The sequence below is a fragment of the Barbatula barbatula genome (assembly GCF_947034865.1).
Source record: "Barbatula barbatula genome assembly, chromosome: 6".
Taxonomy (NCBI): Eukaryota; Metazoa; Chordata; class Actinopteri; order Cypriniformes; family Nemacheilidae; genus Barbatula; species Barbatula barbatula.
The window spans coordinates 19,383,783-19,400,373 of record NC_136765.1 but is presented as its reverse complement, the minus strand read 5'-3'; the positions used below and the strand labels follow the sequence as shown (position 1 = coordinate 19,400,373).

The 16,591-nt window shown below is 37.5% G+C and overlaps 2 protein-coding genes across 2 annotated transcripts; both read right to left on the bottom strand.

Annotated features, from left to right (window-relative positions):
• Positions 1-3,296: 3,296 nt before the first annotated feature.
• Positions 3,297-5,355, bottom strand: hmx2 (H6 family homeobox 2). Its single transcript, XM_079458563.1, has 2 exons — positions 4,911-5,355; positions 3,297-4,162 (listed from the first exon to the last, which is right to left on the bottom strand). Exons 1-2 carry the CDS (start codon positions 5,170-5,172, stop codon positions 3,624-3,626), a joined length of 801 nt encoding a protein of 266 aa, XP_079314689.1. The 5' UTR covers positions 5,173-5,355; the 3' UTR covers positions 3,297-3,623.
• Positions 5,356-10,321: 4,966 nt separating this feature from the next.
• On the bottom strand, positions 10,322-12,838 carry hmx3a (H6 family homeobox 3a). Its single transcript, XM_079458894.1, has 2 exons — positions 12,155-12,838; positions 10,322-11,766 (listed from the first exon to the last, which is right to left on the bottom strand). The coding sequence occupies exons 1-2, from the start codon at positions 12,438-12,440 to the stop codon at positions 11,159-11,161; spliced, it is 894 nt and encodes a 297-aa protein (XP_079315020.1). The 5' UTR covers positions 12,441-12,838; the 3' UTR covers positions 10,322-11,158.
• Positions 12,839-16,591: the final 3,753 nt, after the last annotated feature.

Below are 16,591 nucleotides of genomic sequence, written 5' to 3'. Positions count from 1 at the left end.
ATCTTTCTCTGTGTTCATTAGAACAAAGAAATGTATATATTATGAACAACTCAGAGGTGAGTAAATGGTGACAGAAATTAAATTTTTGGGTTAAGTATCCCTTTAAGTAAAGATCACGTTCCATGAAGATATGTAGTAAATTTCCTACCATCAATATATAAAAACTTTATTTTTGTGAATATATGCTATGCTAAGGACTTAATTTGATTAAAAGGCGATTTTCTCAGTATTTCGATTTAGTTATATCTCGGTCAAATATGTCCTATACTACAAACCAGATGATGTAAAGATTTTTGAAAAATTGACACATATGTTGACACATATATGCGTGTGCACATTCTTGCAATTGTTGTTTTTAAAAATGACAACTTTTATTGTTGTTTTATTTCATTTCTACTATAAACAAACAAATGAGGTGATGTGGCGCTCTTGTAAAAATGGCTAATCACGCTCTTTCTTCCATCTGCACAATCAATGTGAACTAATGGAGAAATCTGATCGCCTCTCATCTTTGAGAAAAAAGTTCAGCCGACTAAGATACTTTTATACCACCGTTATTGATTTTGCCATATAAAATGGACTTTCTACTTCTCAATGAAAGAAGTGATAGGCCTCGCCGGATGGAAGACAGCTGGATAAGATGAGTTGTTTGTATCACCAGTGGTGGACAAATGAGATTTTCTTTCTAATGTGTATTAACTTATACATTTTATTTACACTTTTTGGGGAGATTTAGTTGTGAATGGTCCTCAGTTTGAACAATGAAATATTGAACTCTTGTCATCCAACTAAAAGTTATCTCAGAGTGCATCTGGAAATTACTAAGTGGCTTTATATTTAGTTATTGTCTGGGGGGATACAAACATAATTTCCCTTCGGCTCCTCCATTAGGATTTGATATAAACCAGAATCCGTTCAGACTCAAGCTCCTCATTTTAGCCATTAGTCTGGAGGAGCAGCCGCTCGTAGGGGCCATAAGTGATACAGAGACCAATCAGAAACCTGGTTAGGTTTTTCTTAAATTAATTTTGAGACAAAAGCAGCTTCTGTTAGATGTTGTTTGTACTAAGTGACAATTATGGCAAATGTCTGTCCGAACCTGCAGAGCTCCTTCATTATCCTGCAGTTAGATGATCAGCTGCTGGTTCAAGTACATTTGTACACAAATGCACATGCATCCAAAGACATTATCATAACAGATCATTATTTAAAACACAAAGTATAGCATATACCATGCAGTATTGTTGAAAACCTTTTTTAGGTCAGTTGCTTAATTTGCATCTGTCACATGAACTCAAGCCATAAGAGCAATGTTGAAGTTTCTTTCTTTAAGATTTAACACAGCTTTTAAATTAATAGACCAATGTCAGTTCTGATATTAGAAGAATGTAACAACATTTCTTTCTCTGTCTCTCTCTTTATTTCTATAGCTCTCTCACTCTCTTTGTCTCTCACCACTTTATATATAGTGCCCATTACCTCGCTCATAAATTACACCCAAACTGAATTACTTTTGCTTTTCGCTGTGCCAGGCAGGTTTGATGAATCCTGAGGCACAACACATCATCTCAACAAATCTGCTCCACACTGTCTTCCACCTCTTCAAAGCACTTCAAATCATTTTCATTGCTGTGCTATTAAAATTTGTAATTCACACCTGCCATTTCAGCCACAAATGTGTGTAAAACACTGAAGGGAAGTGTATGCGTGCACGTTTACTGGCGCTTAGTGAGAAAACACAAAACCTGTAGGATGAAATTTACACACATGAATACCATGAGCAGTATGACTTGGTTGTAACTGTCAATCAAATAAAATACAACAAAGGTGTTATAGAAACAAGAAGCCGCTCTCATTTTTTTCTTTTTTGTTTTAGGACAAAGTGTGTTTTTATAATCTAAATGAAAATTAAATTAAACTATTATAGGAACCAGCTACACCATAACTAGCACAACATGCAACAAATCATTTAAGTGACATACTAAGATAATATACAATAGAGGCCAAAATGAATGTCCAATTTCTGAAAATTGGCATATTTGCTCTTGATTCAAATTTATTTTTAAAGTTGTACTAAAAACATTGTTTTAATGTTGCATAGTCGTATAATGTGTGTAAGTTAAAGCTTAGTTTTGAGAAGAATTCAAAGAGGCTTGGCATACAAAGCTTTCTGACTAAAGGCCCAGGACAGTGGCTGCAAATATTAATACAGGAGAGGATCAACAAATTTTAAAAACTGAAGAAAATTGTTGTCAATGTAGTTTCCTGTCAGTTTTTTATTTTTTTATGCTGTTTTTGTATATTCGAAAAAACTATATTCGTTGATATGCTGTGTTTACTCTTTTTATCCAATAGGTTTAGTGTTTTGTCCATTTTGAACCATATACTATTTGATGACTAGTACTGTCGATATATATGAATTAATTATCATTTTAAATGTAATAAAACATCTAATGCTAAAATGTTTCTTTTTAATTACAACTTTTCACCACCATTAATACCATATCATCCAACTGTTAACGTAAAATAAAACAGTAGTATTATGGCCTATTATAGCATACACATGGGAAAATAGAAATCGCATGGTACAATACGCAATGTTTACAATTAACATATGTTATATGGATGTGACATTAAAACTGTTGTGTTGTCATCTATTTTTTCTTTTTTGTATCTGGACATATCGGAAACTCGTGTGAGTATGTGTGTTGATAATGAACTTTCTCTGTGGCCTGTACAAAGTACATGGAATCAGAGCAACAAGACACCACTACACCCTTTGTAACTCGACAGCGGTCGAGTCTTATCAGATTGCACCGCGAGCACTGTCATTCTGGACTGCGGCTTCTCTGAGGCCCCGCTGAGCTTTTTACGTTCCGCTTGTCTCCGAGTGTGTTTCTATGCGTGTTCGTGTGACAAGAAACATGTAATTATACCTAATTGCAAAAGTATAAACACGGGGACACTTGTCATGACCCAGTGACATTGTAATACAAACTTATCTCACGCTTGTCTTGAGCTAGTTACATGTATGAGCAAAACAGCAGTACATGATCATATATTTATATGAAGTCACTCCCCATGTAGCCTATGCAATCGAGAGAGAAATTTCCGATCTGAATGTAAAAACAGGCATCACATCAACATTTGCATCAAATGTTTTGCTATTTAAATTTCGTTAATGCTGTATTTTATATAGAATTCATTTAAAAAAACGCATAAAATGTCTGTAGTTGTTATTATTATTATGAATATTATTATTAATGAGACATCTATTTGATTCTAGAGACAGGGATGGAATGATTACACATTTATTTTTATCTTTTCACTCCTCATAATGTGTAAAACTGGTAGAGGCAAGGACAGAAATGTAAATAAAAGTACAAAATAATTAATATACACATGGTGTATTTTATAGGACACGTACAGAAACGCGTTGCTTTCGTGTTTTACACATAGACTCGTTTAATCGCTGCATAATAAGAAATATATTTTTCAACAAATAAAGAGGTATAAATAGACATGAAATTTGTCAAACATACTTAAATGAGTGTGTGTGTGTGTGTGTTTTAGTGTGTAATAAATTGTGTCATCCTTTTTGAGGGATTTGCGTTGTGTAAAAGTTAATATTCAACCTTATTGTAAAGATTGTATAATGGTAACGCCGGTAAATTACTTCCCGGGTAATACAGGGGAGTTGGAAAAGCAATGGACCTCGGAACCGGCACCCGAAGCAACGAATTTTCTCTGAAAACGAGTGGCATCCCAACCAAAGTCTGCGCTGAAGCGTGCGCCATGTTCGCAGCTTCCAGTTCAGCAGAGAGCTGCCGTTTCCATTTGTTTCGCCGGTTCTGAAACCACGTTTTCACTTGTGTCTCCGTTAACTGCAAGCTGGAGGCGAGACAAGCTCTTTCGGAGCTGCTCAAATAGCGTTTCATATCGAATGTGGACTCGAGTTGATAAACCTGACTCCGAGAGAAAACGGTGCGCGTCTTCTTCTTTGCGGAGTTGCTCTGTTTGTCCGGGCCTTCTCGTTGTCTCTCTTCAGAAACGGGAGACATTTGGCTACACGCTCGCTCCTGCTCCTCTTTGTAATCCGGTAGTATCAAATGTGGACGTCGGTCTATCCCATCCTGCACAGGTAGAAGTCCCTTATTGGTCCCTGCAACCAATGCAAAAAATGTCAAATAAATTCTCAGTGTTAAGTCTGTGACTACATGTGGTGCTTTCCTTCAAACGACAATGTGAACAATATCCTTTACGTAATCATGTATCAACATCACTAAATTCAATAAATGGCTTCAACGCGTTTGTTTTTTAAGTGCCTCCACAGTGTGCTTTGAAACCCATTCGTCCGTCATCAAATTCACAATTTTTGTGGGCTAAACATAGCCATTACACGATACTTTAGACAAGAGTTCATTAAATTTGAACTCTGACTGTTTGATCGACTGTAAAAAGGCTACAAGTGCCTTGTTAAATAAACAATACAATATGACTAGCACTGGTGCACGATATTAATTAAATCGTGTTACATTTAACGCTCAATTGACGAAATGCAGCGTTGCCACTGAAAGCTGGCTGCATAATCAATTAGCAGACTCGATTCAATTCGGGATGCGGGAGAAAACATGCTGTTAATTATTTGACCTTTACCCTGTTCGCTGATGCGCGATAATACGTCGGATAAAACACTACTGGAGTTTACCCAGTCGTTGCAGGGACAACATAACAAGAGCCACAGCGCCAACAAAAACAACGTATTGTTTATACCCAGTGCGTAAAAATATACATGACTTCCTTGTTCCTAAAATATAGCTCGTTACAACACGCGTATTTACATTTAACATGACTACAATAATTTACTCGTTATCACAATGAAAATGCACTGATGTTTTATAGCCACTTACCAAGGCAGAAGTTCAGAGGCTGGTGCGGATTGCAGGACTCCGGCACACCGGGCTCAGAGCAGTAGCAGTCGCCCGAGTCCTCTCCGGCGCTGCAGTCGTCCTCTGATGACACGGACAACGTCCGCTTCCTCGGCTGGGCTTTAGGGCTGTCTTTTGCAGCTGACCGCACTCCCTCGTTAGAAGTGCCCAGAATGGACTGGATTGTGAAGCTTGAAATGGGGGCAGGCGAGCACTTGCTTCCGCTGTCCTCCGAATTATTCATTCTCGCCTCATAACAGTTCAAAAATGTTCTAAAAATGTTAAAGCCCCAATGCAGTAATAAGTTCCGTTACATATAGAGAGTGTTTTCTTCTGGTTTAAAAAGCTGTTGGGACGTTTAATAAAAAGTTGTTTTTCGTGGGGCTCAAAAGTGTTGAATGCATTCCTCTCCACTTCCACGCGCTCTGGTCTCAAGGCGGGTGGAACGTGCTCTCATTTGCATGTAGGTAAGACCGGCGCTGGCCAATCACGCGCTCAAAGCGCGCCCGGAAATTTCGAATTTTATCAAGGTTGAGTTTCTCAAAGGCTCAAGGAAAGTGCAGAGTAGCCCGTCGAAATTAGGTTAGATGCAAAACATTCGGCTATACACAATTCTACACGTGTTATTTTTCATTTTTTGCCCCACATATATCGAAAAATGCGCCATTGCCTGCATAACACCAACGAGAAATCACATTCAATGTTATATACAACGCTTTAGCTTTCTGTTAGTATACAGCGGGCTGTATAATAATGATTAATTATTCATTTTTCATATATATTTTAGCTTATTTCAGTAATTTTCTACTGCTTGTTAACAAAGATCACAATGTTATTTATTTATTATCATTAAATATAATTTTGAATACATATATGATTTTTAAACTGATACAGACCACTAAAATATAAAAAATATATACACAAAACATATAATTTCACTCTGCTTGGAAGACCTGTTAGTTTGTTTGTAAAAGCTGACAAGGCTACACTGATGCAGAGGTGACTTTTTGAAAAATCTTTTAGATTGTGATCCCTGACACAGCTGCAGCTGCTCCATATAGGTGTTCATTGTTCGGCGTAGTGCATAGTTCTCAAGTTCATGCATATCAGTAACTAAAACTGTCGAGAGACCATTTCAACCCCATCATCACAAGTCATCTGAATCCATGGTTTAGTGCAAAATCATATATCTTATTAAACAGTCGTTTTAAATTCCACCAGTCTTGTGCTATAAATGGCAAATTGGTCAAATAATCCAACACACAGTCTTGGAACTAATAATGGATCCTATCTAATTTTTCTTGAAAATAATAAACTCATTCCACGTCCATTATCTCCGTTTAAGAATTAATTTGATCATTATGGTGGGCTAATCTACAGCTTCTGTGGGCCGGCGCGAGCGGGCAGAACCCTCTTTAATTGATTGACTAATTGATTGGGGGGGGGGGGGTGCGCGTGCGCCCCACCTCTGACTTGTGTCTCTAGGGCAGCTGTGGCTCTGCCACATTAGCTCTCGTTAGCGTTTTCTAAAGGCTGGCGACACTTAACAAATGTTCTAGCTTTGTCGTGGTGACAGCGCTCGGACACCTAATGGAGCAGAGGGAGCCGGGGTTGAGCGACCTCGACTACAAATTTCAAAGGTCGGCAAGAATGCCACATGGGTCTCCCAACGGTGGACTATATAAAACCAAAAAAATTCAAGTTTTTATTACATAAGTTTATTACAACTATTTTTGTGATTTAAAATGGTTCCATTTTTGTGCGTCCTCATATACAGCGTATAGCTCTGGAATGAAAACCCACGACACGTGCACTGTATATACACGATGATGGAAACGATGTGGTTGAACTGTCACAATCTGCAACTGTTTGGAACAGTTGTTGAGACCTATTGTGAGAGACCATATGCCCACATATAGCCATTTAGTGCGTAAAATATGAGGGGGCTAGTTCACAGCGGCCCTACGATTTATGGCGCATTCACATAAGGCGTGAAATCCGCAATGATCGTTAAATAGCCGGTTTTATACGCTGCGCCTGTCAACCGAGTCTGGATGGCATAAAGGCCGTTTAGACGTATTAAACAAAAACAATACACCAGAAATGCGGGCCTCTTAGACTACGTGTTTGGGAAAAATGTGGGGAAGAAGGCTATTAATGCAATTTCCAGCTGTTTAAATACGCATGGATATTTTGTCTGCTATTACGCGTTTCCATTTTTAAAAGCAAAGTTTATTTAGAACAAAATGTTTTTTTATAACTGAAATAATAGCAAAAAATGTGTTATCTATGTTCCAAAAATACAAAGACAGCGTGATGAGCATTCAGCGTTTATGGCGCAATCTGTCAGGCGTTCACAAAATACAAATATCTTTCAAATAGCGTAGAACAATTGCACGTGCTGTCAGTGCAGCATAAAGCAGACAGTAATGACCGAACAGACCGAGCTCTGGCAAAAATGCTTTCCTCTAGAAAGACAGATGAAGTCATAGGCGCCTTTGATCTGAAAATCAAGCTTCGATAAATATTAAACAAAGGACCCTTTGCACGTGTGTATTATGATATATGGCACGTCCAACTTTAAGATAAGGAAATTACCAGAGAAAATGATATCAATAAATTTTCTAAGTATAAACGCTGATTATGTTTCGATTTTCATTCAAGAATCTGAGGCTGGTCTTTTATTTTTTCTCAAATGGTTTTGCAGAGAAGGGGGGGGGGGTGCAGGCAAGCAGGCGGGAAGCTCAAGCCCTGGAGGTGTACAATTTATGTAATCTACGGCTGGGAAATGAATTGGGTAATTTATTGGAAAACAGAAAGTCAAGAAGATTGGATCAGTATAGTTCAACCAAGGGCTTCTATTCATCAAGATCCAATTAACAACCTAACCATTGAGTCTTAATGGGTTTCCAATCTACTGCTCTGATATACTCATCAATCCCTGAGGGAGAAATTAAGCGAATCGACCGCCCCTCGGCGTTGTGGTGTCATTCCTCTCCGCAACTATATGTCAAATTAAAAACACAATTAAAATTTAAACTGTTTCAATCAGAAGCTGCCCCGCAACCTATGTTTCACTTAATAGAACTTTGATGAAAATCTGATGCTCGCTTTCAATCACAAAGGCAAATGGGAAAGGTGGGCTAAAAAGAAGATATACTTTTTCCTTAACAACACAACACACCTCAGAGAAAGTAATAAGCAAGATAGGCCCACTTCCTTTCAAGCGTTATACACGGGATTGAGTTGACGTTTGTCAAGTCTATTGTAGATAAATGTACTTTGCGCAGAGCGCTGAAAAACATGTACCTCTAAACAGCCAAAGATAATTCAATAGGGCAGATGATGGTCCATTTTGTCAATCTCATCCTGTGACGCAGTGAGTTATCTGCTATCCCTTCCGCCTGGAAATGTGAGGTTGGCTAACTAAACATATTGTGTTTAATCGAAATTGCCAAATCACCGTTTCGTCAGCTTTGAATAGCCCAAGCTTTGATGAGCTGGCAACCCCATTACATCCACAAAGAAAAACGTTGTGTAAATTGTAATAATCACATACAGAGCGAGATGAAACGCTTATGAGCATAAATAGGAGTGGGGACGGTTTAAATAAGTTTACCAGTTCAGATATGTATTTTTATGCTGTGTGCACCATAGTGCGCCAGTCTAATGCTGGCCCTTAAAATCTGCCGTCTCAGTTTCCCATATTAATGGGCTGCTTCTTTTAGAGAGCATATTATCTGTTTATCCCCACCCCCACCATCTCCCTTCTTTACATAAAGATATGGTCAAATGGAAATTATCGAGTGATATATTTCGTCTGTTTATGACAGTGAATCAAGGTCATCAGTAAGCCAACAGGAAAAAAAACGAACTGTTAGCAATGCCCTTGATTTGAAACAATATTTTACAGACGTTACCCGATCAATACTCGACTGGCAATAATGCCTCTGCGATCTATTAATTCACCGTAATGGGCTCGTGCTGAGCTTGCATTATATTAGACGTCAATACTGGAGTTATGATTATTAGGCGGCGGTATTTGAATGTGCACGCCGAGTGTTTAGACCCAATGCAGATAGTTGATTTCGAATTTGTAGAGGAAGGCTGCAATAGAATGTCCAATGCTTGTCGATGTGCCTGACCGACCCATATTAAAGTTCTCTCGATGCTGACCCCGTTTAATATATATAGCCTCTTGGCATTTAATTTGGAAACAAGTCTAATAAAATGGTAATTTCCGCAATTGTTGGGAAATAATCTGTTCATGTTTATTTTTATTTTAATGTTTAATTGTTCGTCATAACAAACATATTTATAAGCCTCTGTCATTGTCTTTTTAAATGTAATTGCATAAATAATATTTTAAAACATTTTGTTTTTATTTTAAACAGACTCACAAATAGTTAAAAAATATAACTGAAAACAGCGTCATCCGAGACACTAATAACAATAATTAGTGTTAATAATAGTTTATTGAATACAATTATTATTTATTATTATTATTATTATTAAGTAAAATGATTAGAAAAAAGTTATATTGGAATTAATCGTATTATATTATTAAAATTATTTTGAACATTGAATTTTTATTTTGAATTCTTAAAATAAACATTTTTATGATTTATATAAAAATGTAGGCTGTGAAAAATATTAATTGTGTTTGACTACAGTTTATTATACAAACAACAAATATCCAGTTTTTACTTTTTCATAGCTTTTTCTTTCTTACTCACACATATACGCACAATAAGCGCACACAGTAAACTCTTAATGCAATTCCATCAGCTCTCACCGATAATTATACGGTCTTATTGACCACGCCATTTTGCAAAACATCGCTTGTACAGTCCACCAGATTAAAAGGTGCACCTGCTTTGTGATTGAGATGGTAATGAGCATTTCATGTTGTTGAAGCTCAAGTGAAACAATTTCGGTAGTGCTGCAAGGTTGAATTAGCTGACCGTCTTTTATATTACATGCTGTAATTCAATAAGCAATGACACAGAAATTTAGATCAGTTTTGGTTAAATTTAGTGACGTATATTGATTTAAATCATGACTAAACTGTTTATTGAAAAATCAGCTAATTACTTATCGATTTAATTAATAAATAATTTGCATATTTTATTTACAGCGCTTGTATTTCGTTGTATTTAAATAGATTTACACAATTTTCTTCTTATATTGTATGAGGGTTACGCATTCTTATTGTTGCTTCCCATGCATTTCCTATACCGCCTGTTGCATTTATTCGTCGTCATGTCCTGTACCTTATCTGTACTCTCGCGAGAAATGCTGCGTAAACTTTATAGGCTATTAAAACATTGCTACATTTTAAGACATGAAAGCAGCCTTCCACCAAATACTGTCTTCAACACAGTTTCAGGTTACTCACTCCAGACATGTAGACTTTTATAGTCTCCATTTATTTCACAACAAAATTTTGCATTACAATGTAAAAAAAGTTGGTTAATTACTGTACAAATGACACATTTTCCTCATTTTGGTTCGTTATATCTGTACATGTACATATACATCTGTAAATAATATAAGTAAATGTTTTTTTATTTGTGTGTTTGCGCCTTCGGTAAATTCTGTCAAATCATCAGCCTGTGATTGTCCATTGAACGCGCAGGACCAAGGACACAAAGTCGTTTTCAGCAATTACTTTTCAAATATATTTTTTAGCTTCCTAGCCTAATAAGTGTGTCTAAAAGAATGCTTCAATGTCAAAAGAATTTGTTTCGTAAATATATAATACACAGTAGTATTGCACATTCGTGGTTCAGGCTGTGTGATTATTTTTTTCGTGCCATTACAAACTTAACCATGTGTATAAACACTCTGACGTGGAGTTAAATTCGTAAATGATATTTATAGAAAATGAGAGGCATTTGAAAGACTTGTAATTTGTATAATAATAATAAGTGAAAGTAAATTAACCAAGTCATTGTAATTCACCAACAACATCATTCGAAATAGGCCTCTAAACAATCGCCTTTTATGTCTCGTGTTGTGTATTTTTGTGAGTTGTAAAACAAACAAGTAGGGCTCAAATGCATGATAGTGTACATTTTTTCTTTTCGTTTTTTAAATAATTTTCTAAACAAAAATAGCTTTGTCTCTTGGTTTCGCTTCTCCTTTTCTTTCTCTCTTTTCAAGTCTTTTAGTCTTTGTAAAATTGTATTAGATACATAGTTACTTAGAAAAGGCCATCTCTCGTCGTCTCAAACTGGTCTGAGGAGCGGCACGGAGGTGACGATTGGATGAGAGTAGTAAACCGGATGAGGGAAAGTGAGCAGCGGCTGGCTTACGGGCACGTTGCCCGGTGTACTGGAGCTCTCAGAGACCGAGTTCTCATGATAGAGGATGGGTACTCTCACAATCCTTTGCGCAGCCGCGTGGCTCAAATTGGCCGCCTCCAGCTCTGCTGCCAGCTGACGTTTCCACTTGTTTCTTCGGTTCTGAAACCATATTTTAACTTGGGTCTCTGTGAGATGAAGGGAGGCAGCCAGGCCTGCGCGCTCTGAGCTGCTGAGGTAGCGTTTCATGTCGAAGGTGGACTCCAACTGGAACACCTGACTCCGCGAGAACACCGTGCGCGTTTTCTTTTTCCGGCAAGGCTTTTTGTCTGCGCCATCGTCGCTCTTCTTCCAGTCATCCACGCCGCCTTCTTTTTTGGCCTCTTCGGTGTCGCTCTCCTCTAGGACAATCTCGTCTCCGCTCTTGTTGTCGTCCTCATCGTCTTTGGCGTCCGGGTCTGATTTGAGCACAAGCTCGGGTGAATCTCTGTCGTTGCATATGATCGGAGATGATTCTCTCGCTTTCTGTGCTGCTACAATAAAAACATCAAATTAGCCTTAGTTTTCTTTCAAAAACATTTTCGTGTCAAGTTGCATAGGTGGCGTCACATGACAGGTGCAAACAAGTGTGTTTCCTACCAATTCGGCTGTTCAAATCCCAAAGGTCTCTCACGATCTCAGAAAACAATCACCGTCATATTTAATGAATAAAAAGCTAATTCAAGCCATTGCCCGTATAGATTTATTTAACTTAGTCTTTGGGTGAAAATAATATTTGCGGTACAGTATGTGCACCTCCCAAATATGTTTCTGCGTAAATGAATACACACTTCCTTTACCATAATTCTTAACAAATAAATACATTCTACAAAAGAAACTCAGGCAAAAGGGAGGGCGTGTAATTTTACGATAGACCCTTACCTTCTGTTCTGTGGAGATGCGCAGATGCACTGAGTGTGTAAGGGTACCACCATGCAGACGCGCGCTCAAGGTAAGCCGGTAACGCAAAGCGCTGGGTCGGCAACTCAAAGCGTGGAAAGTTTAATTCCCCAACTTGAGAGAGCGAGAAGCTACCATCAAGTCCCGCTTTAGTTGATGCCAAAAGAGGTTTAGGCTTTGAAGGTTTGCGGTCAGAGTTTAGAAGATTTTTGATGAAAAATGGAGATTCTTTCGCCGAGGCACACGTATCCTGGGTTGTTTCGGGCATGTTGACTTGAAAGTTAGGACTCTGATGCTGTAAAATCAATCGTTCAAAATCTTCTAAAAATATTTTAATAGTTTGAAGGTCCGTGTAAAACTTTCCAGTTGTGGAAACTCGAACGCAGTTGTTCACGCAGTCAGCACTAGCGTTAAAAGGAAAGACAATAACACGAGGCGAGATAAACAATATTAATCTTGCTGATCATCTTCCGCAAGTTCCTTGGTGAAAATGATGCTCACCGCGTCCGTCTGGCGCCAGATGCTAATGATGAAATAAAAATGTCACCCGAGTTAAATGCAGAAAGTATACGGCGATTGGGCACGTACAATAGCAAATGGGATGAAGGGAGAGATGGGAAGTCGAGAGTCGAGAGAGGAGGGGCCTCCCAGACTCTTCGCGTTGGCTGCTGGGCTGAGAATTCTCTCCTGTTATTGGTCTTATATAGTCCAATTAGATGGCAAATGAGGACGGACATTAACACAAAGGAACGCGGATTTAGCTCAAGCGGTGGCTGAAGGCCTTAGCGTAAAAAAAGTTTAGGAAACGAGCACTGCAAAGTCAACGTTGACATTTTAGTGCACCTCTGCAAAAGTAAAATGTGTGTATATATATATATATATATATATATATATATATATATATATATATATGTGTGTGTGTGTGTGAAAGCATTTAGGCATTCGTTATTTGCATCTGAGGCTGTGAATTGGAATTGCAAGAAAACAATTTTTATTTCTTTTTATCACGACAATTGGAGGCAATATGTAAAAAATGTGTGCGTTTCATCCACAACCCATTCGGTTTTTAGAATAATCTTATAATAGTGTGAAATAAAGTTGATTTAATTTTGCATTTTTACGCATTGTGATTAATAGAAATAGCATGAACACATTTTTAAACGGATATTACTAAAATCACATTAAAAAAGGAGGTATTTTAAACAGTGTTGCCACCGGTGAACAGATCAGTTAAACTCAGCTTTAAACATTTTTTTGCATCTACACGGGATTGTCAATACTGGATGCGTTTTGGAGTCTTTTTAAAAACAAAAAGATTCTAAACAATAATTAACATAATTAAAAAAATATGTAAAATAAATATAAAGACCAACGCAATACGATTCGGCGGCTTACTTCGTCTGAGAACAGCATATTGTTGCTGAAAGTAGCTACTTTTGGGAAAACTGTGGACACGTGTGCTAGGCATATCATCAAGTTGCTAGCTCACATTTAAAGAAATTTTGACAATGATCAGTTTAATGACACAATTAACATGAGTGAATCGGACGTACACAAGTTACTAGTTGAACGAGGCGAGAGCGTCCTCTATGGGTCATTAAAATTATCTGCAAGCCAAGGGAAAAACCTAAAAAATTATAAATAAAATCAAGACCTAATGTTGTTAAAATAATTAAATTAATTATAATAACTAGATTCATCATCTGTATTGATAGATAGCCTAGACCCATAGTTAAAAGTAATTTAGCGTTAGATCCAAACAAAATGATTGTAAAATAATAATAATAATGTATTAATATGATTAATAATAGCAATAATTATAATTATTATTATATTTTATTATTATAGGAAAACCGCTTTTTATATTAATGCAAAAAATGTGCCTATATCCACTGTGACTACACTATTTACAGGTATAAACAAAATAGCCTACAATAAAAAGCTTAGTTACTACACAGATTAATTAAAACTAAATCAAGTATCATTAAAAACAGCATTTCCTTCAACTATGTAGGCCTGTACTTTTATTGGATGTTTGTCATCCATTTCTACGATGAAATAAGTCGTTTGTTAGCGCCATCAGGTGTCGGACAGGACATCTTTTTTCACAGGAAACATATGTGATTTATATGAGCTACTGTTCTAATTTCTTTCAAATGTTTCCGTAATTGTAGTTTGAAGTTTATCACAAATTTAAGTGTATCTAATACAGGCTATAGATTTGAAAAATTATATTTTTAGGTCAAATATCCTTGTCTCATCGCTCAATTTGACCTGATATAAAATAATTAAACCAATATTTCAAAGTTATATTAACAGAAAATAATCCTGCATATATATAATTAAAACAAACCGCCTCAAGTTTGAGGATCATGTATGCATTCTGGGTCTAAACGCAGAATCTATATCAATGTACGCCTTTATTTGGGGCTTGCACCAAAGCCTATGTGTATATGTTTCATATTAGTCTTCCTCTTGGGTCTTTGTGTCTCTTTGCCTGGTGGGAAGATATAATGTTCCCTGACTTTTAGATTATTTATTTCAGAGCGTGGAGTTATTGATTATTTCACCAGGAAAATGACGAATGGCGCAGCGGAATGACACGGTCAGCAGGTTCTATTAAAGAAATGATAGTATTGCTCATGGTTTGTTAAAAGGTCCAGTTTAGATACTTTATAGGTTTACATCCATCATCGTCTAACGACCCCGCGAGATGAGAAAAGCGCGCCGCGCGCTGACAATGACCCGACGCCGCTAACTTGGCGCTGTAATTGGCGGCGTATTATATATAGATTTTTGTTTTGATATCTTGTGAGTTTCTCTCGTCTGCTCGAAATTGTGATAAAAGACGTAAGTATAATATCGAAATGTAGCACACGGTGAAAAATGGACGAGCAGGTATTAAACCTTGCACACCTGCATTGTGCCTGTTTGTCGGCTCTACATCTTTGGATCTTAAAGCAATTTGTTTGGTAATGTCACTAACACGTTTCTAAATAGGGTTTTAACTGGGGGTAAAGTAAACTGTGTTCCAAATGACTATTAAAATGCAATTGACCTGTGTCACTATTTTACAAGAACAGATTCTGGAATATTTTTCTGTTTGTTAAAACATAAAAAAATTATGCAAAGCCTCCTTTAACAAAAGTAAAAACATAGAATATACAGCTGCATAGCCTACATTATTTATATCCAGTAAAATAAGGGCAAAAACTGCACCTGCTGAAAAAAGACACATTGGATGAAAGTGTCTGACAAATGAAGACAGAAAGAAAGGAAAGTTCTTAAGGCTCTGTGATTAGCACTCAGAGTAAGGTTTCAGATTAAACTCTGTTGATCTGTTTAACCGACTTCTACAAAATGACCACTGCAAGCTCTTCTTCAGTGCATAATTGTCCGGCACTATTGAAACGAGGCATTAAAAGCTTGAAGGTCAGGTTGCTCATCCCACTGTAATACACACAATGGATTTAAACATGGCATTTAAGTTGTAAAGGACTGACTGTGGCCTGGCCCTGACCTGGCCCACCTTAATTGGGACGGCGAAGCTATTGATTGGCTGAGGGATAGTTAGAGGATTTGAGTTACAGTGTGATTAGGAGGGCAGCGGAGAAAGAGAAAAATTCAATGTCACTCTGAGGGTGTGAAGAAGCCCCTGCGTGTGGGTCTCATGTTAAAGGTCTGAAATCTGTGGACCATCACAACCAAGTTCGTTCAGTGTCCAATTTGACTTCTTGTTGTTGAAATGGACATTGGACATTTGGGACTTTCTTTTAAAGCTTGTAAAGATTTTTGTTGATTTAAAAACAGAATGTGATGCAAAATGAAGACCAGAAAAAGTCCTTCAAAAAATGCATGGATTTAAAAAAGATATGAATACAGTATCTCTTCTATATAAATATATCATCACATGTATTGTACTGTACCGTAAATGTTTCCTACAGGTACAGAGATGTTCAACAGGTTCCCTGAGCCTCAATTTCCTGCAATGATGCACTGAACTGTGGTCGTGCTTGTGCCAACCAAGAACTAAAAGACCTCATTCATTCTTTCTGACATGGCTGAATCCATGGAATGGCTTAGCAGGACATCTCCACGTTCACACACAGAGGCACACAGGTGATACCTTTAGCCAGGTGCGAGCATTCTCGGGCCAAGCGTTCTGACCATGTGTCATTACAGCGCTGTAATCGGGTTGAGGCAGCAGTGGCTTCTCATCAGTGTCTAAGGGAAGATAGAGATATGGTGCCTGTTACAAATGGCCCAAATGCTCAGGCTCTGAGGAAGCCCATCAATAAAGCAATTTCTGGTGTCATAACAGCGGCGCTTTTGCTAAAGCTAACCTTTCAAAAAACTTTTCCCTCTGCAAAGCACTGCAGCCTTGCCATTAGAGTCCTGCCTTGTGAATTTAATGGATTC